Genomic DNA, 25,493 nt, shown 5'->3' with positions numbered 1-25,493 from the left:
TGCACTGCCTCCCATGGTGGAATAGCCTGGCCAGTGTGTCGCCATGATCTGGTGTGCACTGCCTCCCATGGTGGAATAGCCTGGCCAGTGTGTCGCCATGATCTGGTGTGCACTGCCTCCCATGGTGGAATAGCCTGGCCAGTGTGTCGCCATGATCTGGTGTGCAATGCCTCCCATGGTGGAATAGCTTGGCCAGTGTGTTCAGTGCAGAATGTGCAATTGATGCTCATGCCTGTCCCATAGCTGCTGGATGAAGGCTGGCCATTAGAGCTTTCAGGTCCCTTTGCCCATAATGTGAGGTGCACATGCAAGGATGAGGAGGTCACTGGAAAGGGTACTCACCCTGACAATGCGTGTGAGGTCATTTAACTTTTTGCGGCATTGGGCACTGGTCCTGGGGACGTCGCTGTTGGCTGACAGCTTGCTGGCGACATGCCTCCAGGCTCTCCTGTAGACGCGGACCGTCGCCTTCTTGCCATTGTCCGGGTACAAAACATGGCGCCTCTTCTCCACAGCAGCAATCAGCACACTCAGATCACGCTCTGAGAAGCGCTGCGCACGTTCACGGGCCTTCTCCATGTCTTCAGGCGCTATTTGGATCCAGCAACAGTGTTCAGGCCTAGCTGGAGGGCTCCACTATCCAGGGCGTGGCAGCAGACACAGTCGACCCTTCCCCCTTAAGAGCTGGCCGGCGCCAGGGTGTCTGCTGTCAATCACGAGATGGCCGCACCTGCGCTGCGCCCAGCCTTGGCGCTATCGATCACCACCTCCGGCTTAGCGCCCAAAGGGAGGCGTCCAGCAGCAGTTTTAGCGCTCGCCCGAACTCCTAGGGCGAAGCTAATGAATATCGGAGAAGTGGCATCGATTTGGCGGCGGCCGCAAACTTTAGCGGACGCCCCACTTTAGCACCCCAAAAGTGGCGTCAATGAATTTCTAGGCCTATGTTTGTGAAGAAATACAGAACCAATGGACCAAAGGAGACACTCCATGAGCAGGAGGAAACACAAGGGACTGAGGACAGTATAGTAGACCCTGACACACATACCACTGTGACACAGGCAATACCCACTGACACCAACATGTCAGACATACCCAATACAGCCAGACCTCAAAGGGTTAAAAGAAAACCCCAAAGACTGTCTGATTATGTCACAACATAAACTGTGCGAGAACTGCATGGGTGATGTTAAATGTTTAAACCTGGGAATTATTTAGTTGTGTGGTAAGACACAAGTTTGTAAAAAGTTTATAAATCAAATAAGTTATGCAGTGTTATTGTAAGCAACTGTTTGTAAATTGCAAGTTTGTTTCCAAGGAAAAGGGGGATGTCGTATATTGGTTGCAAGTTTGACACCAGTCAATACGGTAATGTAATGTGCATTGCATTATGGGAATTACCCGGGAAAGCTGCAGTCGGCCATTTTACACAATAAAGAGAAGATCGCAGTTAGAAGCCTGTCTGCCTGACTCTGATTTAATTCGACGTATCTACATGCTTGATTGAACGCATTAAAGCATAGATACAACAATTCCCTTTCTAGAAACAACCAAGGGGTAATTCTGACTCCGTGCGATAGTGTTAAATGGGCGATAGCGAGTTGGCAGCCTGTTTTACGTCCCTCCGCAGTGACTTCAATAGAAATAAAAATGGGGAGAGATGTGAAGCGGGGTACCGAGGCGCTATCGCCTGCTCTGCACAAGGTCAGGGTCTAGGGGTAGCCTTGGCATTGCCTCCCACATTGTCCGGGGTCTCCAGAAATGAGGAAACTAATTTTCTGCAGCACTGCTGCCAGCAACCCAAGAGAGGGGCCGAGCTTCGCGCCGCTGGCGTGTGTCGGAGCACTTCCAACGCGTGCTCGTGGGTGCATTCCCGAGTCTCGCGGCTTCTCACGTGAGCTACGGCACCAAGACATAGAAACATAGAAGATAGGAGCAGGAGTAGGCCATTCGGCCCCTCGAGCCTGCTCCGCCATTTAATGAGATCATGGCTGATCATCCAAATTCAGTACCCTGTCCCTGCTTTCTCCCCATATCCCTTGATCCCTTTAGCCTGAAGAAATATATCTAAATCCTTCTTGAATATATTTAATGAATTGGCCTCTACTGCCTTCTGTGGTAGAGAATTCCACAGGTTCACCACTCTCTGGGTGAAGAAATTCCTCCTCATCTCTGTCCTAAATGGCTTACCCCTTATCCTTAGACTGTGACCCCTGGTTCTGGACTCCCCCGCCATTGGGAACATCCTTCCTGCATCTAGTCTGTCTAGTCCTGTTAGAATTGTATAAGTTTCAATGAGATCCCCTCTCATTCTTCTAAACTCCAGCGAGTATAAGCCCAATCGACCCAATCTCTCCTCATATGTCATTCCTGCCATCCCAGGTATCAGTCTGGTGAATCTTCGCTGCACTCCTTCCATGGCAAGAACATCCTTCCTCAGATAAGGCGACCAAAACTGCACACAATACTCAAGGTGTGGTCTCACCAAGGCCCTGTACAACTGCAGCAAGACATCCTTAAATCAAACACTAGCACGATAGCAAAATACTGCAGCTGCTGGAAATCCGAAATAACAACTGTTGTTATCCTTAAATCAAACATGGCCACAGTAAATAATAATTCTAAAAGGTATAAGAGTGTTAAAAAAACAAGCCTGAAGGTCTTGTGTCTTAATGCGAGGAGCATTCGTAATAAGGTGGATGAATTAGCTGCGCAAATAGAGGTAAATGGATATGATATGATTGGGATTGCGGAAACATGGCTCCAGGGTGACCAAGGCTGGGAACTCAACATCCATATTCAGGAAAGATAGGCAAAAAGGAAAAGGAGGTGGGGTAGCATTGCTGGTTAAAGACACAAGGGAAAGAGTGGTGTCCTGGGCCAGCACAGAGAAGAGCGATCCCGATGTGAGGGTGACTGAGTTAGGAGGTAGGGCGGGAGAATCTTGGGGCAAAACAGCCGATCGTGAATCGATGGAAAAGAATATCGAGCGCGGAGTAAAACAGGCAGCCGATTTGCTCCCACCCCTTCTGCACCACTGTCCCCAAAACCAATCTCACCCCTTGGACTTTTCAGCTTTGAAAGGAGGCAACTGAGAAAGTAAGTTTATTAAAGAAAAACGCTGGAAATCTGAAATAAAAACAGAAAATGCTGGAAACACTCAGCAGGTCAGGCATCATCTGTGGAGAGAGAAACAGAGTTAACGTTTCAGGTCGAAGACCCTTCGTCAGAACTGGAAAAAGTTGGAGATGCAACAGGTTTTTAAGCAAGTTCTGGGGCAGGGAGAGAGGGGGAGGGGAGGAAAGGACAAAAGGGAAGGTCTGTGATAGGATGGAAGGCGGGAGAGATTAAATGACAATAAGGATGATGGTGCGAGGCAAAAGGAGATGATAATAGGACAAGTTAAGAAACGTCAACAGCTGCTGTGCAAAACAATGGGACCAGTGGTTATGCTGTGAAGTTATTGAATTCTGGAAGGTTGTAAAGTGTCTAATCGAAAGACGAGGTGCTGTTCCTCGAGCTTACGTTGAGCATTCGGTGGAACAGTGCAAGAGGCCGAGGACGGAGAGGTCAGAGTGGGAGGGGGGCGGAAGCAACTGGAAGCTCGGGGTCAAGATTGCGGACTGAACTGATGTGTTCAACAAACCAATCACCCAATCTGCGTCTGGCCTCCCCATTGTAGAGGAGACCACATCTTGAGCAGTGAATACATCGTTCTGATGAAGGGTAAATGCCCAGAATGTCTTTTCCCTTCACTGGTGCTGACTGGCCTACTGTGTATCTCCTGATGTCTTGGCCCACGATTAAATCAACAATCACTGTCAAGACTCATATATGAAAAATTGGCACTTCGCGAGACACTGAAGTGCCAGTCTGTGCCTTTGGAACTGTACCCAAGCAAGTGTCAAGAGAGCAGGGGGCAGGCACCAGGGAAAGTGATCATGAGGCTGTTGGATTGTCATGAAAACCTATCTGGTTCACTAATGTCCTTCAGTGAAGGGAATCTGCCGTCCTTACCCGGTCTGGGCCTACATGTGACTCCAGTCCATAGTATGTGGTTGACTCTGAAAGACCTCTGGTGGCCTGGCATTGAATTACAGGAAACTTTCGTTTAAACGGAGGTTAAATCTCCAGAATGCTCTATCCACCGGCAAAATTCAGGAGTCGGTTCAGATAACTTTTTTTACTTTTCATTGCTTTTTTTCTCCATTCCTGGCTCTGCAAGCGTCTAGCTGAAGCTGTTGCTTAGCTACAGAGATGCTTGCAAGCTGCGCCGACTGTTTTGAAGCTATTGCTAAGCAACAGGGTTTGTTGCTAGATACGGAGCTCAGAAGCTCCGTATGTTTTAGCATTAGCGCTGGTTTCTCCGGCAGTGTTGATCGACCGGCACCAGCTCGGTCCCGTCAGTGCCGGATACCAGAAAGTTTCCTGTATAACACAATAATGAGCACCATAGAAACATAGAAACATAGAAGATAGGAGCAGGAGTAGGCCATTCGGCCCCTCGAGCCTGCTCCGCCATTCAATGAGATCATGGCTGATCATCCAAATTCAGTACCCTGTCCCTGCCTTCTCCCCATATCCCTTGATCCCTTTAGCCTTAAGAAATATATCTAACTCCTTCTTGAATATATTTGATGAATTGGCCTCTACTCCCTTCTTTGGCAGAGAATTCCACAGGTTCACCACTCTCTGGGTGAAGAAATTCCTCCTCATCTCTGTCCTAAATGGCCTACCACTTATCCTTGGACTGTGACCCCTGGTTCTGGACTCCCCGACCATCGGGAACATCCTTCCTGCATCTAGTTTGTCTAGTCCTGTTAGAATTTTATAAGTTTCGATGAGATCCCCTCTCATTCTTCTAAACTCCAGCGAGTACAAGCCCAATCGACCCAATCTCTCCTCATAGGTCATTCCTGCCATCCCAGGTATCAGCCTGGTGAATCTTCACCCCAAGGACTGTGGCGGTTCAAGAAGAAGACCCATCAGGGATGGACAACCAGAGATGGGCAACAAATGTAAGCACCTGGAGAACAAATCCTGTAGATGTATCTTTTTCCTGACCTACGACACCGATTATGAATTAATCCCAACACCATGGAGCCAGGGCAGATAGATGGAGTTGAGATACAGATAACCCATGATCTCACTGAATGGCAGAACAGGCTCGAGGGGCTGAATGGCCTCCTCCTGTTCCTATGTAGCACTGAAATGGCTTGTTTATAAGGATCATACTGGGATGGGACTCACAAAGCAAATTATATCAAACGAGTCTACGCTGCGTAATAAGACAAGGGATTGGTTGATAGCTGCTCCAACATCGTTCAAACAAGCTCAGCGAGTTTCCAACTCGCACCAAGGCACAGACCTACGCAGGGAGCTACTGACATCGCAGAGCTGAATTATTCCTGAGGTTCTACAACGAAGGAAGGGAGAGGCCATTTCGGAACTCCTGACTTTTACAAAACACTTTGCATCCTGACGTTAATGAGATTCTTCCTGTTTTTGGCCCTTTTTCCTATTTGTTTCTTTCAATTCACTCAACTGCCTGTAGTAGAATCACCGGAGAGTTGGCTGCACCAGAGTTTGGGTGTCAGTTCCGTTCGTTGAATAAAATGGGTAGTCTTTCTCTGTGGTGGTATTTTTTAATCTTTTCCTGGGATGTGGGTGACACTGAGCATGTGTCACCCATCTCTTGGTGACCTGGGGATATTAAGAGCCAATCACAGTGTGGGACTGGAGTCACATATAGGCCCAGACCAGGTAAGGACGGCAGGTTTCCTTCTCTAAAGGAACATCAGTGAACCAGTTGGATTTTTACGACAATCCGGCAGATTTCATGGTGCCAGACCACAAATCCCCCAGATTTATTGAGTTCAATTTCACAACTTGCTATGGTGCAATTTCAACTCCTGACCTCTGCTATATGGAAAATTTTCAAATCTCTGCTTATCTTCTGTCTCTAAGATCTTGCTTCTTATTGTCAAGTTTTGGTCACACTTTTCTGTCAACTTTTCTCATGGGGGCAGAAATTCCTCCCCAAATGCGTGAGTACGGAAGGGGTACTCACGCGTCTGGCCGGAGGAAATGCCGGTTTTCAGCATGCACAGCGCATGCGCTGAAAACCAGCATTTCCTCTCCTCTAACCCAAGAGTTGAAGAGGCTAGCGTGTGCGCTGTAGGGGGCAGCGCGTGCGTCTTGGGTTTCCTCTGTTTTGGGGGATTTGCGCATGTCTAAAGGCCTCCGGTCTTTACACTTGTAAAAAGCACACGTCAGTATTTATTTTTACAGGTAAGTGGTGTTTTAGTGTAATTTAGATTTTTTTTTCCACAGGTTTATTATTTTAAAGAATCTACAATAAGGTAAGTTTAGTTTTAGACCCTTTTTATTAAAAATTTATTTTTTTCACAAAAAAAAATTTTTGTTTAAATTATTTTTTTAAACTTATTTATACTTAATTTAATGACTGGGATGTTTTTTAAATTTTTATTTAAAGTTTAAATAGTGTTTTGGGCCCCCGTAGTTTTCATGAGTTTGACAGTTCTTACTCTCAAACTCATGAATGAACCTTCCCCTCCCCTGATTGGTTGTACAGTGCTCACCTGATCCCAGCCGGCACATTGCACTAACTACGCCGCTGGGTCAGGTTAGCACAGCGCGCTGACATCTGAACCGGGCCTGTGACAGGAAATGCAAGCAGGCCCGGGCTTCAGATGTCAGCGCGCAGGGTGAGTGCAGATCGGGGGCTTGCACACGCGGCAAGCCCCCGACACCAAGTTCTGGGCCATTATAAATTCCTATGTCCACATTCAATAGGGAAACTGCCGATGTAAACATGTCATGCTGTAATTACAGCCTCCCACCAGTGGTGGCGCTGTAGCTCCTCGGTCGGTGTTCCAGCTCCAACCAACTATATTACAGTAGTCTGCTTCGCAAACTGCTGTAATCCTTGTTGTTTATCTATAAAGAATAATTGTAAAGCAAAGCATTATATAAAAACAAGGACAGCATGACTTTAAAACAGGCTCTGAGTTATCTGGTCCATACCCTGGTCCAATTACCCCCTGCCTTCTAACCCTGTTTCATCCAAATATTACACTTGGTTGTGACTCCCTATTCACACTTGTCAGACTACAGGCAGCACACTATCGGTATCACACTTCAAGTCTCGCACTTCAAAGTGCTGCATTTCCATATGCAAATGGTGGTGTCATAGAAACAGGCCATTCGGCTCTGTTTTTCTGTTCTGTTTTTCTCCTGGTTTAATTCCACTGCTTGTTCCCCGTACCCTTCAATATTCCACTTGTTCAAGCAACAATCCAATTCCCTCTTCGAAGTATTTAGGGGCTCTGCCGTGTCACCCACGGATCAGCAGAGAGCACACTCGCTTCTCAGTCAGAGGTTGTGGGTTCAAGTCCCACTCCAGACACTTGAGCACAAACAGCTAGGCTGATACTCCAGTGCAGTACTGCGGGAGCGCTGCACTGTCGGAGGGCCAGTGCTGAGGGAGCGCTGCACTGTCGGAGGGGCAGTACTGAGGGAGCGCTGCACTGTCGGAGAGCCAGTGCTGAGGGAGCGCTGCACTGTCGGAGGGGCAGTACTGAGGGAGCGCTGCACTGTTGGAGGGGCAGTACTGAGGGAGCACTGCACTGTCAGAGGGTCAGCACTGAGGGAGTGCTGCATTTTTGGAGGGCGGTACTGAGGGAACGCTGCACTGTCGGACGGGCAGTACTGAGGGAGCACTGCACTGTTGGAGGGGCAGTAATGAGGGATCGCTGCACTGTTGGAGGGGCAATACTGAGGGAGTGCTGCAGTGTCAGAGGGGCAGTACTGAGGGAGTGCTGCACTGTCGGAGGGTCAGTACTGAGGGAGTGCTGCACTGTCGGAGGGGCAGTACTGAGGCAGCACTGCACTGTTGGAGGGGCAGTACTGATGGAGCGTCGCACTGTCGGAGGGGCAGTACTGAGGGAGTGCTGCACTTTCCAAGGGGCAGTACTGAGGGAGCGCTGCACTGTCAGAGAGTCAGTGCTGAGGGAGTGCTGCACTGTCGGTGGGGCAGTACTGAGGGAGCACTGCACTGTCGGAGGGGCAGTACTGAGGGAGTGCTGCACCATCGGAGGGGCAGTACTGAGGGAGCGCAGCACTGTCGGAAGGGCAGTACTGAGGGAGCGCTGTGCTGTCGGAGGGGCAGTACTGAGGGAGCGCTGCACTGTCGGTGGGGCAGTACTGAGGGATCACTGCACTGTCGGAGGTGCAGTACTGAGGGAACGCTGCACTGTCGGAGAGGCAGTACTGACGGAGTACTGCACTGTCGGAGGGACAGTACGGAGGGAGCGTCGCACTGTTGGAGGGACAGTACTGAGGGAGCACCGCACTGTCGGAGGGGCAGTACTGAGGGCGTGCTGCACTATTGGAGGGGCAGTACTGAGGGAGCGCCGCACTGTCAGAGGGGCAGTACTGAGGGAGCATCGCACTGTCGGAGGGGCAGTACTGAGGGAGCATCGCACTGTCAGAGGGGCAGCACTGAGGGAGTGCTGCACTGTCGGAGGGTCAGTACTGAGGGAGCACCGCCCTGTCGGAGGGGCAGTACTGAGGGAGTGCTGCACTATTGGAGGTGCCGTCTTTCAGATGAGACGTTAAACCGAGGCCCTGTCTGCTCTCTCAGGTGGATGTTGTAACATTTACATACTGAATTATCATTGGCCCGCAGGCATCTGTAAGGAATACCTATTATATTCACATGTGATCACATGCTGAGTTGTCATTGGCCTGCAGGCATCTGTAAGGACTTCTATTGTTTAGACGACCCAGGCTAGGAGTCCGAACTCCATCTTGTCCACACTGTACTGCTGTGAGTAAGATCAGACCTGATGCTTCATAAAAGAGTTTAAACTGTAATACTCTGTTGTCCTGCAATTTATTAGTTTTGTACAAAGTGTGCAAAACAAGACATGGTGTCAGAAGTGGGATTTGAATTGGGCATCATTGGAGCTCCCTTACCCCGAATGAATTGGGAATCTTTGAACTTAGCTAGAGAATGGAGCAAGTTCAAGCAACACGTGGAGTTGATGTTCTCGGGTCCACTGAGAAGCAAAGGGGAGGAAGAAAGATGCAGCTACCTACTCCTGTGGATCGGAGAAAAAGGGAGACATTTTTAACACATGGTCTCTCACTGCGGATGAAGCAAAAGTACTGAAAACTTATTTTGACCATTTTGAAGCATATGTGATGCCCAAGACAAATGCGATATTCGCTAGGTACAAGTTTCAGAAGAAAGTACAAGGAGCTAGTGAGTCGTTTGAACAGTTCGTGACTGAGTTAAAACTGCTGGTAAAAGTCTGTGAATATGCAGAAGATAAAGATGAGATGGTCAGAGACCGCATCGTGTTTGGAATACATTCAGCTAAAGTGAGAGAGAAACTTTTGAATGTTGGATCCGGGCTAACGCTGGACAAAGCTATAGACATAGCTAGATCGCACGAGATAGCCCAAGCACAGTTGAAAACCATAACCGGCACCACGAGCAGCTCGAGTGAACAGACAGTGCACGCAGTTAATAGACACACACCAAAGAACACTGCCCAGAGAGCGTGTTTCAGAACAGAAAAAACAGAGAGAGTTCTAAAAATGGGCGACACAGACATAAAACACTTCAAAAACTGTGGATATTGTGGAAACAACTGGCATGGAGAAAAGGAGCACTGCCCTGCCAAAGGAAGGCAATGTACTAAATGTGGTAAAGGGAACCACTTTGCTAAAGTTTGCAGGATTGTTTTTAGAAAAGTGACAGCCAAATGCCTGATAGAGAGCAAAATGCAGAGGAACTGTTTATTGATTCTGTGTCACAGAAAAAACAGATTTCAGAGACTGAGCAAGCCTTTGCAAAAATTGAGATAGGAAAACAGGGCACAGAGCTTAGGTTTAAACTAGACACTGGAGCTCATGTTAATGTAATTCCTCTGAGTGAGTATCACAGCTTGAAGGATGAGTGTGAGCTACAGCCCACCTCACGCAGACTGACCAGCTATGGGGGTGAGCAGCTCATTGTAAAAGGCACATGCGTGATGAAATGCAAGTACAAAGAAAGCGACATGATGTTGAACTTTTACATTGTTGACACTCAAGCACCTCCAGTGCTAGGTCTAAAGGCATGTTTAGACATGGACCTCGTCAAGCTAGTGCTATCATTGACAGCACCAGTTGAGAAGCAGACAGTCATGGAGGAGTTTGCTGACGTTTTCAAAGGAATCAGACTATTCCCAGGTGAATACACTATTCACCTTGACCCAGCAGCAACCCCTGTGGTTTGCCCACCGAGAAGGATACCCCTTGCTCTACGTAGTCGCCTGAAGGAGGAGCTGCAGAGCATGGAGAATACAGAAATCATCGTCCGGGAAACAGAACTGACAGAGTGGGTCAACGCGTTAGTAGTGGTTGAGAAACCATGTACAGGCAAGCTCAGAGTCTGTCTCGACCCCAGAGATTTGAACAAGGCTATCAAACGCCCTCACTACCCTCTACCTACGCTAGATGACATCACACCCAAGCTAGTGGGAGCACGTTACTTCAGTGTAATGGACGCACGATCAGGATACTGGACTATCAAGCTCACGGAAGAGTCATCTAAGCTAACAACGTTCAACACACCATTTGGATGCTACCGATTTCTGCGTTTACCATTTGGTCTTATCTCAGCTCAGGATGAATTCCAGCGGAAGATCGATGAAACCTATGAAGGCCTCGATGGAGTAGTCGCAATCGTAGACGACATCCTCATCTGTGGCAGGAATAGAGAGGAACATGACAGGAACCCCCGTGCGATGCTACAAAGATCACGGGAGAAAGGTATCCGGCTCAACCCTGAGAAAAGCATAATCGGATCCACCGAGATCAGTTATTTCGGGCATCACCTCTCAACTGATGGCATTAAGTCAGATCCAGAGAAAATCTCTGCCATCAAGAAGATGGAGCCGCCGAAGAACCACGCAGAGCTAGAGACAGTACTTGGCATGGTTAACTACTTAGCCAAGTTTGCCCCGCGCCTCTCCGAAATCAATGCACCCATGTGTCAGTTGCTCAAACAATCCAATGAGTTCCTGTGGGACAAACAACATGACACAGCATTTCAGAAAATGAAAGACCTAATCACCAGAGAACCAGGACCAGTTCTTGCCTACTTCGACCCCAACAAAGAGCTCAGACTACAAGTGGACGTGTCAAAGTATGGACTAGGTGCAGTGTTACTGCAAGAAGGAAAGCCCATCGGCTACGCTTCCAGATCTCTCACAGACAGTGAAATCAACTATGCTCAAATCGAGAAAGAGCTATATGCAATTCTGTTCGGATGTAAGCGTTTCCACCAGTACGTCTATGGCCGACAAGTCATTGTGGAATCCGACCATAAGCCCCTCGAGTCAATCATGAGGAAACCACTAGCCGCAGCCCCACCAAGGCTACAGAGAATGACCCTTCAGCTACAGAAGTACGACTTCACAATCATTCACCATCCAGGCAAAGACATTCCTGTCGCAGACATGCTCTCCAGAAAGTCTCTTAGCTACCAGGACAGCAGCCTCAGTGAAGGCATGGATGTGCAGGTGCACATGGTGTACAACAGCTTACCTGTGAGTGACTCAAAACTGAAGGAGGTCTGAGCAGGAACAGAGAAAGATGCGCAACTCACACTGCTGAGCAAAGTCATACATGAAGGATGGCCTGAGGAAAGGAGGAAATGCCCTCAGAGCATATCTGAATTCTGGAACCACAGAGACGAACTGTCACAAATCAACGGAATCGTCTTCAAAGGGGAGAAAATCATCATTCCTACCAGTCTCAGAGAAGAGATGTTGACAAAAATTCATGCTGGACATATGGGCATGGAAAAATGCAAACAAAGAGCACGTGACATTATGTTTTGGCCCAGAATGTGCAAACACATTGAGGACATTGTCGGAAAATGTTCCATTTGTCTAGAACGCCGCCCATCAAATGTCAAAGAGCCCATGATACCTCACCATATCCCAGACAGGCCCTGGCAGGTCGCGGCAATGGATCTGTTCACATGGAACAACGAGGACTACATAGTGACTGTTTATTTACTACAGCAGATTTTTTGAATTGGACAAGCTTCACAGCACCACATCTGCAGGTGTGATCCACAAGCTAAAAGCAGCCTTTGCCAGGCATGGCATTGTAGAGACTTTAGTCTCAGACAATGGCCCCCAATACAAATCAAAAGAGTTTGAGTCGTTTGCCAAGGCATGGGATTTCACACATGTCACATCAACCCCACATTACCCTCAAAGTAATGGCCTTGCTGAAAAACCTGTCCAGATTGCAAAAACACTCATGGACAAAGCCAAAGCGGACAAAAGAGACCCCTACATCAGTCTCCTTGAGTACCGCAACACTCCGGTTGACAACTTCAAGTCACTAGCACAGCTATTGATGAGCCGCAGACTTCGCTCAATCCTTCCAAGCACCAACCAGCAGCTGCAGCCAGAGGTCGTCAGCTGCAAGCAAGTGCATGCAAAATGTGTACAGAGACAGCAACACCAAAAGAATTACTATGACAGGTCAGCTAGACAACTGCCGCCGCTGCACAATGGAGAATCCGTCAGAATCCAGGAGCATGACTGCTGGAAGCCAGCAGTCGTCATCCAGCCAGCTGACACTGAGCGATCGTATCACGTCCGCACCCCAGAAGGACAGGTGTACCGCCACAATCGCAGGCACCTCCTGAACACCAAGGAACAACACCGTCATTCCGACAAGAGGATCAGTTCAACAGAGTGTGATGAACAGAGCAATACACAAAACACATCATACTTACCTGAACCTAAACCTGAACCTGATTTGTTGACTGATTCAGGAGCATGCTTAGTTCCATAGCACACAAGGTTGGGACGAGAGGGCAAGCCTAGAGTTATCCTTGACTTGTGAACTGTCAAAGGGTGTAGGCGGATCGCTGCCCTAAAAAAAAACTGTACATCGTTATTGAAACGTTGAGATGTTTTCAGCGCTAGTTAAATGCTGAGTTTACTTATATGTTATGCTACTGAGAACATTATGTAGAAGAAAGGTTTAAAAGTAATGCATAACATTTTTCTTTTAAAAGAAAGGGGATGTAACATTTGCATATTGATTTATCATTGGCCTGCAGGCATCTGTAAGGTCTTCTATTGTTTAGAAGACCCAGGCTAGGAGTCTGAACTCCATCTTGTCCACACTGTACTGCTGTGAGTAAGATCAGACCTGATGCTTCATAAAAGAGTTTAAACTGTAATACTCCATTGTCCTGCAATTTATTAGTTTTGTACAAAGTGTGCAAAACAAGACAGATGTAAAAGATCCCACAGCCACTATTTCGAAGAAGAGCAGGGGAGTTCTCCCCGGTGTCCTGGGGCCAATATTTATCCCTTAACCAACATCACTAAAACAGATTATCTGGTCATTATCATATTGCTATTTGCGGGAGCTTGTTGAACGTAAATCGGTTGATGTGTTTCCTACATTACAACAGTGACCACACTTCAAAAAATACTTCATTGGCTGTGAAACATTTTGGGGCATCCTTAGGTCCTGAAAGGCACGGGAGAAATACAAATCTTTCTGTTTTGGCTCAACAGCAGTTTGTGGCAGACAATCCTACCTTCTAACCTCCCCTTTAATTTTCAATTTCTGCCATACTCTTTCCAACTTGCTGGTGTCCTGCACTTTGCTGCCCACTTTGGGCTTCTAAATTGTTAAAAAGAAGTTATCTGTCTTTGTCTGCTTCATGTTGTATTTGGAACAAAGGAACAGGAGGAGGCCATTCGGCCCATCGTGCCTGTGCCGGCTCTTTGAAAGAGCTCTCCAATTAGTCCCACTCCCCCCTGCTCTTTCCCCCTAGCCCTGCAACTTAATCCTCTTCAAATACATGTCCAATTGCCTTTTGAGAGTTCTTATTGAATCTGATTCCACCGCCCTTTCAGGGAGTGTGTTCCAGATCTTAGCAACCCTCCGTCTGGAAAAGATTCTCCTCCTTTCCCCTCTAGCTCTTTTGCCAGTTATTTTAAATCTATGACCTCTGGCCACCGACCCACTTGCTAGAGGAAACAGTTTCTTCCTACTTGCTCTATCAAAACCCCTCATCATTTTGAACACCTCTATTAGGTCTCCCCTTAACCTCCTCTGCCATTCTATCAGATGATGGCTGACCTCCACCTCAACCCCATTTACCCACCTTTGCTGCGTATCCCTCGATACCCTTACCCAACAAAAATCTATCAATCTCACTCTTGAAAGCTCCAATTAACCCCCAGCATCCACAGCTTTTTGGGGGAGAGTGTTCCAGATTTCCACTAAGTTTTGTGTGGAAAAATATTTCCTGATTTCACTCCTAAACGGCCTGGCTCTAATTTTTAGACTATGTCCCTTTGGTCTTGACTCTCCCACCAGAGGGAATAGCTTTTCGCTATCGGCCCTATCGAATCCTTTTAACATTTTAAACATCTCAATCAGATCTCCCCTCAATCTCCTAAACTCAAGGGAATACAAACCAAGTATATTCAACCTGACCTCATAATTTAACCCTTTTAGCCCCGGTATCATTCTGGTGAATCTGCGCTGCACCCCCTCCAAGGCCAATATATCCTTCCCGAGTCGCGGGGCCCAGAACTGAACCCAGTTATACCAACATACAAATTAGGAGCAGGAGTCGGCCACTCGGCCCCTCGAGCCTGCTCCGCCACTCGAGCCTGCTCTGCCCCTCAGCCCCTCGAGCCTGCTCCGCCCCTCGGCCACTCGAGCCTGCTCTGCCCCTCGGCCCCTCGAGCCTGCTCTGCCCCTCGGCCACTCGAGCCTGCTCTGCCCCTCGGCCCCTCGAGCCTGCTCTGCACCTCGGCCCCTCGAGCCTGCTCCGCCACACGAGCCTGCTCCGCCACACGGCCCCTCCAGCCTGCTCTGCCCCTCGGCCCCTCGAGCCTGCTCCGCCACACGGCCCCTCCAGCCTGCTCCGCCCCTCCAGCCTGCTCCACCACACGGCCCCTCGAGCCTGCTTGGCCCCTCGGCCCCTCGAGCCTGCTCCGCCCCTCGGCCCCTTGAGCCTGCTCCACCACACGCCCCGTTGAGCCTGCTCCACCACACGCCCCCTCGAGCCTGCTCCGCCACACGCCCCCTCGAGCCTGCTCCGCCCCTCAAGCCTGCTCCGCCACACGGCCCCTCGAGCCTGCTCCACCATAAGGCCCCTCGAGCCTGCTCTGCCCCTCGAGCCTGCTCCGCCCCTCGAGCCTGCTCCGCCATTCAATGAGATCATGGCTGATCTGATTACTCCACATTCCCGCCTACCCACGATAACCTTTCACTCCTTGCTTATCAAGAATCTGCCTTAAAAATATTCAATTATTCCAGATGGGGTCTAACCAGAGCTGTATACAACTGGAACAGAACTTCCAACTCTTCGTGTTCCCGCCCCCTGGAGATAAAGGCCAACATTCCATTCGCTCTTTTGATTGTTTTTGTTCCTGTCCTTTTTCCTGTCCACGAGCTTTTAATGATTTGTGTATTTGGGACTCAGTGTTCCCTTGCGGCGCTCTGAAGCTCCCGCGCAGCCGGCTCACCAGCTTTTAAATGGGAAAAACCCCTTAAAGGGGCCGCGCAACCAAAAAGTAATTAAAGGGAACATTGCTTGGGCTCCCATATCCCTTTGCTCATTGTACATGAAGAATGCGCGGCCATTTTAATGTTCAATCTCTTCAGGCGGTGCTTGTGTTAAAGTCTTACAAACTCTAACGCTATTGTGGGTGAGCTCCAGTTACCATTCTGTCGGAAGCAGTAACCATCGTACGGTTGGTCAGTCTCAACATTCCAGATCAACACGCCCGTTCCGTTCTTTCCGCATTGCGTCTTCGAACTGATTCTCGGAATAACAACAAAACCGTCATCCACCCAACCATGCCTAGAGGGGAGACACAAAAAATAACACCCCCATGAAACCTTTTAATGTAACTCCTTCGAGAATCAGTGCCTGTGTACCGCCGAGGAGAGCAGAGCAGGGAGTTAGGCTCGGGGACTGAGGTAGAGACCCCTTTCCCAGAAGCTGGTAGGCCAGAGACTTGAGCATAAAATCTAGGCTGACACTCGAGTGCAGTACTGAGGGAGTGCCGCACTGTCGGAGGGGCAGTACTGAGGGAGCGCCGCACTGTCGGAGGGGCAGTACTGAGGGAGTGCCGCACTGTCGAGGGGCAGTACTGAGGGAGTGCCGCACTGTCGGAGGGGCAGTACTGAGGGAGTGCCGCACTGTCGGAGGGGCAGTACTGAGGGAGTGCTGCACTGTCGGAGGGTCAGTATTGAGGGAGCGCTGCACTGTCGGAGGGGCAGTACTGAGGGAGTGCTGCACTGTCAGAGGGGCAGTACTGAGGGAGTGCTGCACTGTCGGAGGGTCAGTATTGAGGGAGCGCTGCACTGTCGGAGGGGCAGTACTGAGGGAGTGCTGCACTGTCGGAGGGTCAGTACTGAGGGAGCGCTGCACTGTCGGAGGGGCAGTGCTGAGGGAGCGCTGCACTGTCGGAGGGTCAGTACTGAGGGAGTGCCGCGTTGTCGGAAAGCAGTGCTGAGGGAGTGCTGCACTGTCGATGTGCCATCTTTCGGATGAGACATTAAACGGAGGCCCTGTCTGTTCTCTCGGGTGGACGTAAAAGATCCCATGGCATTATTTCGAGAAGAGCAAGGGCATTCTCCCCAGTGTCCTGGCCGATATTTATCCCTCAACCAACATCATTAAAACAGAGGGCTTTAAACTAATTAGTGGGGGGGAGGTTTTAAGAGAGCGAAAAATAAAATGACAGCGGAGAAGGCAATAGAGCAAGGTAGCAGTGGGGGAATTAAAAACCAGAGCATGTCAGGAAGGGACAGAATGTATAATGATAAAGGTAAAGTAGTAAAAGGGGTAAAAGCAGGAATAAATCATCAGAAAACATATTTGAAAGTTCTTTATCTGAATACACGCAGCATTCGTAACAAAATTGACGAGTTGACGGTGCAAATAACTACACATGGGTATGATCTGGTGGCCATTACGGAAACATGGCTGCAAGATAATCATGACTGGGAACTAAACATACAAGGGTATTTGACAATTAGGAAGGACAGACAGGAAGGAAAGGGAAGTGGGGTTGCTATGTTAATCAAGGATGGAATCACTGCAATAGTCAGAAATGATATTGGGTCAAAGGATCAGGATAGTGAAATAGTTTGGGTGGAGATAAGGAATAATAAGGGGAAAAAGTCACTAGGCCTCCTAACAGTTGCAACTCTGTTGGTCGGAGTATAAATCAGGAAATAGTTGGGGCTTGTAATAAGGGAACAGCTATAATCATGGGGGATTTTAACTTTCATATTGACTGGACTAATCAAATTGGGCATGGCAGCATTGAGGAAGAGTTCATAGAGTGTATTAGGGACGGGTTCCTTGAGCAGTATGTAACTGAACCAACCAGGGGGCAGGCAATCTTAGATCTGGTCCTGTGTAATGAGACAGGATTAATAAAAAATGTCCTAGTAAAGGATCCCCTTGGAATGAGTGACCATAATATGGTTGAATTCCAAATTCAGTTTGAGGGTGAGAGAGTTGGATCTCAAACCAGCGTACTAAGCTTAAATAAAGGAGACTATGAAGGTATGAGAGTAGAATTGACTAAAGTGGACTGGGAAAACAGATTAAAGTGTAAGACGGTACAAGAGCAGTGGTCTACATTCAAGGAGATATTTCACATCTTTCAAGATAAATATATTCCACTGAGGAAAAAGGGGAGTAAAAGAAAAGACAGCCATCCGTGGCTTAGTAAAGTAATAAAGGATAGTATTCGACTGAAAACAAGGGCATATAAATTAGCCAAATCTAGTGGGAGGATAGAAGATGGGAAGCATTTAAAAGCCAGCAAACAATAACTAAAAGATTAATTAAGAAAGGGAAGATAGATTATGAAAGTAAACTAGCAAAAAATATAAAAACAGATAGCAAGAGTTTCTACAGCTATATAAAAAGAAAAAGGGTGGCTAAAGTGAACGTTGGTCCCTTAGAGGATGGGACTGGGAAACTAGTGGTGGGGAACATGGAGATGGCAAAGACGCTGAACAAATATTTTGTATCAGTCTTTACAGTAGAGGACACTCAAAATATCCCAACACTGGACAAACAGGGGGCAATGGGGGGGAGGAGCTAAACACGATTAAAATCACTAAGGAGATGGTACTCAGTAAAATAATGGGACTTAAGGCGGATAAATCCCCCGGACCTGATGGCCTACATCCTAGGGTCTTGAGAGAAGTGGCGGTAGGGATTGTGGATGCATTGGTGATCATTTTCCAGAACTCCCTGGACTCAGGAAAGGTCCTGGCAGATTGGAAAACTGCTAATGTAACACCCTTATTTAAGAAGGGAAGTAGACAAAAAGCTGGAAACTATAGACCAGTTAGCCTAACACCTGTGGTTGGCAAAATGTTGGAGTCCATTATTAAGGAAACAGTAACAGAGCATTTGGATAAACATAATTTAATAGGACAGAGTCAGCATGGTTTGACGAAGGGGAAGTCATGTTTGACAAATTTTCTCGAATTCTTTGAGGATGTAACATACAGGGTGGATAAAGGGAAACCAGTGGATGTAGTGTATTTGGACTTCCAAAAGGCATTTGACAAGGTTCCACACAAAAGATTACTGATCAAGATAAAAAATCATGGGATTGGGGGTAATATACTGGCATGGGTGGAAGATTGGCTATCTAACAGAAAACAAAGAGTTGGGATAAATGGTTCGTTCTCGGGCTGGCAATCAGTAACTAGTGGTGTTCCGCAGGGGTCAGTGCTGGGACCCCAACTCTTTACAATCTATATTAACGATTTGGAGGAAGGGACCGAGTGCAACATATCCAAGTTTGCCGACGATACAAAGATGGGAGGGAAAGCAGTGAGTGAGGAGGACATAAAAAACCTGCAAAAGGACATAGACAGGCTAAGTGAGTGGGCAGAGATTTGGCAGATGCAATATAATGTTGGAAAGTGTGAGGTTATGCACTTTGGCAGAAAAAAATCAAAGAGCAAGTTATTATCTAAATGGAGAGAAACTGCAAAGTGCTACAGTACAAAGGGATCTGGGGATCCTGGTGCATGAAACACAAAAATTAGTATGCAGGTGCAGCAGGTGATCAGGAAGGGCAATGGAATCTTGGCTTTTATTGCAAGGGGGGTGGAGTATAAAAACAGGGAAGTCTTGCTGCAGTTATACAGGGTATTGGTGAGGCCACACCTGGAATACTGTGTGCAGTTTTGGTTTCCATATTTAAGAAAAGATATACTTGCTCTCGAGGCGGTTCAGAGAAGGTTCACTCAGTTGATTCCAGAGATGAGGGGGTTGACGTATGAGGAAAGGTTGAGTAGGTTGGGACTCTACTCATTGGAGTTCAGAAGAATGAGAGGCGATCTTATCGAAACATATAAGATTGTGGGGGCTTGATCGGGTGGATGCGGTGAGGATGTTTCCACTGATGGGTGGGACTAGAACTAGGGGGCATAATCTTAGAATAAGGGGCTGCCCTTTCAAAACTGAAATGAGGAGAAACTTCTTCACTCAGAGGGTAGTAAATCTATGGAATTTGCTACCTCAGAGAGCTGTGGAAGCTGCAACATTAAATAAATTTAAAATGGAGATAGACATTTTGCTAGCAGATAAGGGAATTAGGGGTTACGGGGAGAGGGCAGGGAAGTGGACGTGTGTCTAGATTCGGATCAGCCATGATCCTATTGAATGGCGGAGCAGGCCCGAGGGGCCGTATGGCCTACTCCTGCTCCTATTTCTTATGTAACAGATTATCTGGTCATTATCACATTGCTGTTTGTGGGAGCTTGCTGTGTGCAATTGGCTGCCGTGTTTCCTACATTACAACAGTGACCACACTTCAAAAAGTACTTCATTGCCTGTAAAGCGCTTTGGGATGTCCTGAGGTCATGGAAGGCGCTGGAGAAATGGGAATTCTTTCTTCTTTTATCTCTCAGAGCGGAGGACAGGCCCGACTTGAGCGATCTCTGTCAATATCACTCGGTGTGACTGGCTAACAGGAGGCAAGGGCCACATCAGCTCGAGTTAATTTGCTTTCTACTTCCTACAGCAGCCATTTTGCAGCTTCTGGGTCCGTTTGCCAATTAATGGTAAGTGTGGGGCAGGAGACAGTCTATGCTTAGGACTTGTGGCCAATAAGAGCTGGTCGAGACTGCCAATATCATTTCATTAAAGGACCCTTAAAGCTGGACTTCCATAATCTCGCTCCAAGGTGGTTGGGGGCTGGACTTCCACCCAAAATCCTGAGCCTGTGTGAATCTGAACCACATTCCTCGGCCCTCGTTTTATATGCAAGGCGGACTGTCGACCGGATCTCCACCACCAGTTGGGACGTTGAGTGATTCAATGGATCATCCTTACTACAGGACACTGTGCCAACCCACTGCACCATCCCTACTAAAAGACAGTGTGGGAACCCGGTTAGTTTTGGCACAGTACTCTTTTTATATTTCAGACAACAGCCAGTAGGATAAACCTGTGCTTCTAATAAGATTGACTGACCGTTGAGCCAGTTGAGAGCTGATGGTGGTGATCTTGTGATGAGGCACCAACTCACCTGCACGTTTCGAAGCCTTGCTGATGCGCAAGGTCAACCTGTTCCTTTGTTGCCAACCCTGTGCCAAAGAGGTTGCAGGCGCTACGCGCTTGTGTCTGAGACAGTTGGTAGTCACCTTGCACGGTAAGGTGGAAAACTCCCCAAATTCGACATTGGCTAATTATAATATCTGCAATGGAAAGAGCATCATCAGACACGAAACAGGAATCACCGCACATCGATGGGATGAAAATTTCCTCTCTCTGATGGTTACAGGGGTTAGCTCAGACCAAGGTAATATTGAAAAGTATGGACAAAACGTAGGGTTTGAAAACCAGTTACAATTTTAAGTCAAAACACAATGCAGAAAAGTGGAAGCTTGCAAGATGGTAGATCATTTTGTAAACTCAAAAAACCCCCAACAACAACTTTAAAGCGCCTTTAACAGCCAAAAGTGCTACACAGGAGCGTAAATCAGACACTGAGTCACATAAGCAGATATTAGGACAGGTGACCAAAAGCTCGGTCAAAGAGGTCAGTTTTAAGGAGCGTCTTAAAGGAGGAGAGAGAGGTAGCGAGACGGAGAGGTTTAGGGAGGGAATTCCAGAGCTTAGGGCCCAGGCAACAGAAGGCACGGCCACCAATGGTGGAGCGAAGGGATGTTCAAGGGGCTCAACTTTGTCCTAAAGTTAACAACCTGCTAACGAATCACGGGACACGTGTCTTTGCAAGATGTGGTTTTGCAGGTGGAGATTCCGTTAACCGGTCGTACACGGGGAAAGAAACACAATTTCCTGTTTTCCGTATGTCAATTTTGCTGAAGCCTTTGAAGGTGGGGAGGCAGGGCTTTATTTATTCCTCTCTCACTTTCAAACAAATGTGTAGTTTCACCTCCCTCATGATGTGTTTCCCTACTGGTGACCACTCCCTGGTAGAGAGGATGGTCAGGGATCTGATCCTGGCCTATGGCAATGCCACTCTTAGCCTGGCCTCTGAGGAGTGTTCAAAATACAAGCTCCCTGTCCACCCCCATGGAGAGGTATTTGGTCATCACTCAGTGACTCCCCCGACAGTCTGGGGATCCATAGATTCGGGCCAAAACCTCTGTGCAATGAAGTGTGTAATCAGAATCAATGTATAATGTTCAACACTAGATTGATCCCTGGGATAAGAGGGTTGTCCTATGAGGAGAGATTGAGTAGATTGGGCCGATACTCTCTGGAGTTTAGAAGAGGTGATCTCATTGAAACGTATAAAATTCTTAGAGGGCTTGACAGGGTAGATGCTGAGAGAATGTTTCCCCTGGCTGGAGTGTCGAGAATGAGGGGTCACAGTCTCAGAATAAGGGGTCGGCCATTTAGGACTGGGATGAGGAGGAATTTCTTCACTCAGAGGGTGGTGAATCTTTGGAATTCTCTGCCCCAGAGGGCTGTGGATGCTGAGCCGTTGAGTATATTCAAGGCTGAGATCGATAGATTTTTGGACTCTAGGGGAATCATGGGATATGGGGATCGGGCAAGAAAGTGGAGTTGAGGTCGAAGATCAGCCATGATCTTATTGAATGGTGGAGCAGGCTCGAGGGGCCGTGTGGCCGACTCCTGCTCCTAATTCTTATGTTCTTAAATATTCATATATCCTTTACAAAAGCAAGGATGTCATGCTAAACCTTTATAAATTACTGGTTAGGCCCCAGCTGGAGATTCAATAGTAACTTTCAAAAGGGAATTGGATAAATACTTAAAAAGGAGAACACAGCAGGGTGGGGCAGGGTGGGGAGGGTTACATGCACTGGCGAGCTCTTATCCAGTAATTTAATTATAGCCTCCAAGAGTTCCAGTACAAGACATGACCTATTGCTTCTACGTCCGTCCTTCTTATCTCTCAATGGAGGCAGATGTAACAATGGAGGCAGATGTAACAATCTCTCTCAGCCCTTATTTGAACATCAGAATAATATTTGTTATCCTTCAGTCCTTGGTTACAGTTCCTGTAATTTATGGAATGCCTAAAAATATGAACCAGAAACTTGTTTCGTTCCGCTTTCATTTCCTTGGTTTTTCGAGGTCTATCCCATCTGCCTTGAGTTCCCCACAGCGACAGAATCTTTGGAGTTTCTTTATGATGCATCGACTCGCACAGAAATGAGGACATGGAAGCAGGCAATTTGACCCAGCCAATCCATGTTGGCGTTTACCCTCCACATGAACAGGATCCTAATCCCGTGTACCCGACCTGTTCCCAGATCCCTTCATCCCTCTTTCCTTCAACCGCCTAACATAGAATCACAGCACGGAAGGAGGCCATTTGGCCCATTGTGCCTGTGCTGGCTCTTTGAAAGAGCTCTCCAATTAGTCCCACTCCCCCCTGCTCTTTCCCCACAGCCCTGCAAATTTTTCCCCTTCAATTATTTATCCAATTCCCTTTTGAAAGTTATTATTGAATCTGCTTCCACCGCCCTTTCAGGCAGCGCGTTCCAGATCACAACAACTCGCTGCGTAAAAAAATATTTCCTCATCTCCCTTCTGGCTTTTTTTGCCGATTATCTTCAATCTGTGTCCTCTGGTTACCGACCCTCCTGATATTGGAAACAGTTCCTCCTTATTTACTCCATCAAAACCCCTCATGACTTTAAACACCTCTATCAAATCTCCCCTTAACCTTCTAACCTATTTGTAAATGATGACATGGTCAAAGGCTACCTGAGGAAAAACCTTTTTACGCAGTGAGTGGTGAGGATCTGGAATGCACTGTCGGAAAGGGTGGTGGAGGCAGACTCAATCACAGCTTTCAAAAGGGAGTTGGATAAGCACCTGAAGGAAATACATTTTCAGGGCTCCGGGGCAAGGGCGGGGGAGTGGGACTAGCTGAAGTGTTCTCGCAGAGAGCCGGCACGGGCGCGACGGGCACCTCCTGTGCTGTAACCATTCTATGATTCTATGATTCTATGACTCTATTCTATGGTCTCTGCTTCAGTCACTAGCTCAGGTTGTGAATTCCATAGCCTCGCAACCCTCCACATGAAGAAGTTTCTCCTGCTCTCTGTCGTGAATCTCTTCTCCTTTAATCTTATATCTGTGTCTCCTCTGTTGTGTCTGTGTATAATCAGACACAGACTGCGGAGAACGGTACAACAGGTGTTTACTCGACATGGCTCACACTGGAACTGATCTGTACAGATTACTACTCAGTGCTATATACAGGTGTGGTCACTGCCAGTACTGCAGTATACATGAGCTGTAAAAGATAGTTCCCCCCTTAAATGTATATACATTACATCCTCCATCACTTTAAACAGTCTGTTTGATCTACTCTGTCCCATCTCTTTCTAACATCTCTATTAAATCACCCCTTCGTCCCCTCCATTCTGTCAAAGAATGTCATGACTAGTGTCTACGTAGGTTATTGATCTATCAGACAAAACGACTGAAGCTGGAGCCTTCATTCATGAAGAATCTAATGAACAGAGGAAGTGGTTGGGGCTGCAGACACTGTTTAGTTCATAAACTTCACCTCATCCAAAACACTGTTGCCCCGTCCCAGTCCCGTTCACCCATCACCCCCTGTGCTCACTGCCCCGTGTCCTAACTCACACCCAGTCCTGTTCACCCATCACCCCCTGTGCTCACTGCCCCGTGCCCTAACTCACACCCAGTCCCATTCACCCATCACCCTCTGTGCTCACTGCCCCGTGTCCTAACTCACGCCCAGTCCCGTTCACCCATCACCCACTCTGCTCACTGCCTCGTGTCCTAACTCACACCCAGTCCCGTTCACCCATCACCCCCTGTGCTCACTGCCCCGTGTCCTAACTCACACCCAGTCCCGTTCACCCATCACCCCCTGTGCTCACTGCCCCGTGTCCTAACTCACACCCAGTCCTGTTCACCCATCACCCCCTGTGCTCACTGCCCCGTGTCCTAACTCACACCCAGTCCCATTCACCCATCACCCCCTGTGCTCACTGCCCCATGTCCTAACTCGCACCCAGTCCCATTCACCCATCACCCCCTGTGCTCACTGACCTACATGACTCCCAGTCCGGCAACGCCTCGATTTTAAAATTATCATCCTCATGTTCAAAACCCTCCATGGCCTCGCCCCTCCCTATCTCTGTAACCTCCTTCAGCCCCACAACCCTCTGAGATCTCTGCGCTCCTTCAATTCCGGCCTCTTGTCCATCCCCGATTTCCATCGCTCCACCATTGGCGGCCGTGCCTTCAGCTGCCTGGGCCCAAGCTCTGGAATTCCCTCCCTAAACCTCTCCGCCTCTTTGTGCTCCATTAAGACGCTCCTTAAAACCTACCTCTTTGACCAATCTTTTGGTCACCTGCCCTAATATCTCCTTGTGTGGCTCGGTGTCAAATATTGTTTGATAATCGCTCCTGTGAAGCGCCTTGGGACGTTTTACTACGTTAAAGGCGCTGTACAAATGCAAGTTGTTGTTCTTGTAATTGGACTAGTATTTCAAGCAGTGGACGATACAGGGCTACGGGGGAGTGGGGGTGATAGAGGGGGGAGGGTGGGTGATGGGGGGAGGGTGGGTGATAGAGTGGGGGGGTGATAGAGGGGGGAGGGGGGTTGATAGAGGGGGAGGGGGGATGATAGAGGGGGTAGGGGGGTGATAGAGTGGGGGGGTGATAGAGGGGGTGGGGGGCTGATGGGGGGAGGGTGGGTGATAGAGGGGGGAGGGTGGGTGATAGAGGGGGAGGGTGGGTGATAGAGGGGGAGGGTGGGTGATAGAGGGGGAGGGTGGTAAAGGATAACAAACTGAGAAGAACCTTGACAAGGTACAGACTTAGCGAACATAGCCTAGCGATCGAAAAAGGCAGACACAGGCAGACCAGGCTGCCAAGAGAAGACAGGATA

General features: G+C 48.2%; 1 protein-coding gene across 2 annotated transcripts in view; it reads right to left on the bottom strand.

Annotated features, from left to right (window-relative positions):
• rnf141 (ring finger protein 141) overlaps positions 1-25,493 on the bottom strand; it is a 191,167-nt gene that overhangs the window by 138,552 nt on the left and 27,122 nt on the right. For both annotated transcript variants that reach the window (XM_086008388.1, XM_086008391.1), the window contains exons 2-3: positions 20,649-20,817; positions 15,795-15,934 (exon numbers count right to left, since the gene is read on the bottom strand). In XM_086008388.1, the coding sequence (XP_085864514.1) occupies positions 15,795-15,934; positions 20,649-20,817 (309 nt within the window). The remainder of the gene's footprint in view (positions 1-15,794; positions 15,935-20,648; positions 20,818-25,493) is intronic.

Source organism: Somniosus microcephalus, chromosome 15 (genome assembly GCF_052327205.1).
Source record: "Somniosus microcephalus isolate GS21.2 chromosome 15, FLI_Smic_1.0, whole genome shotgun sequence".
Classification (NCBI taxonomy): domain Eukaryota; kingdom Metazoa; phylum Chordata; class Chondrichthyes; order Squaliformes; family Somniosidae; genus Somniosus; species Somniosus microcephalus.
Note: the sequence above shows the minus strand (reverse complement) of the source record. Positions and strands in the feature narration are given on the sequence as shown.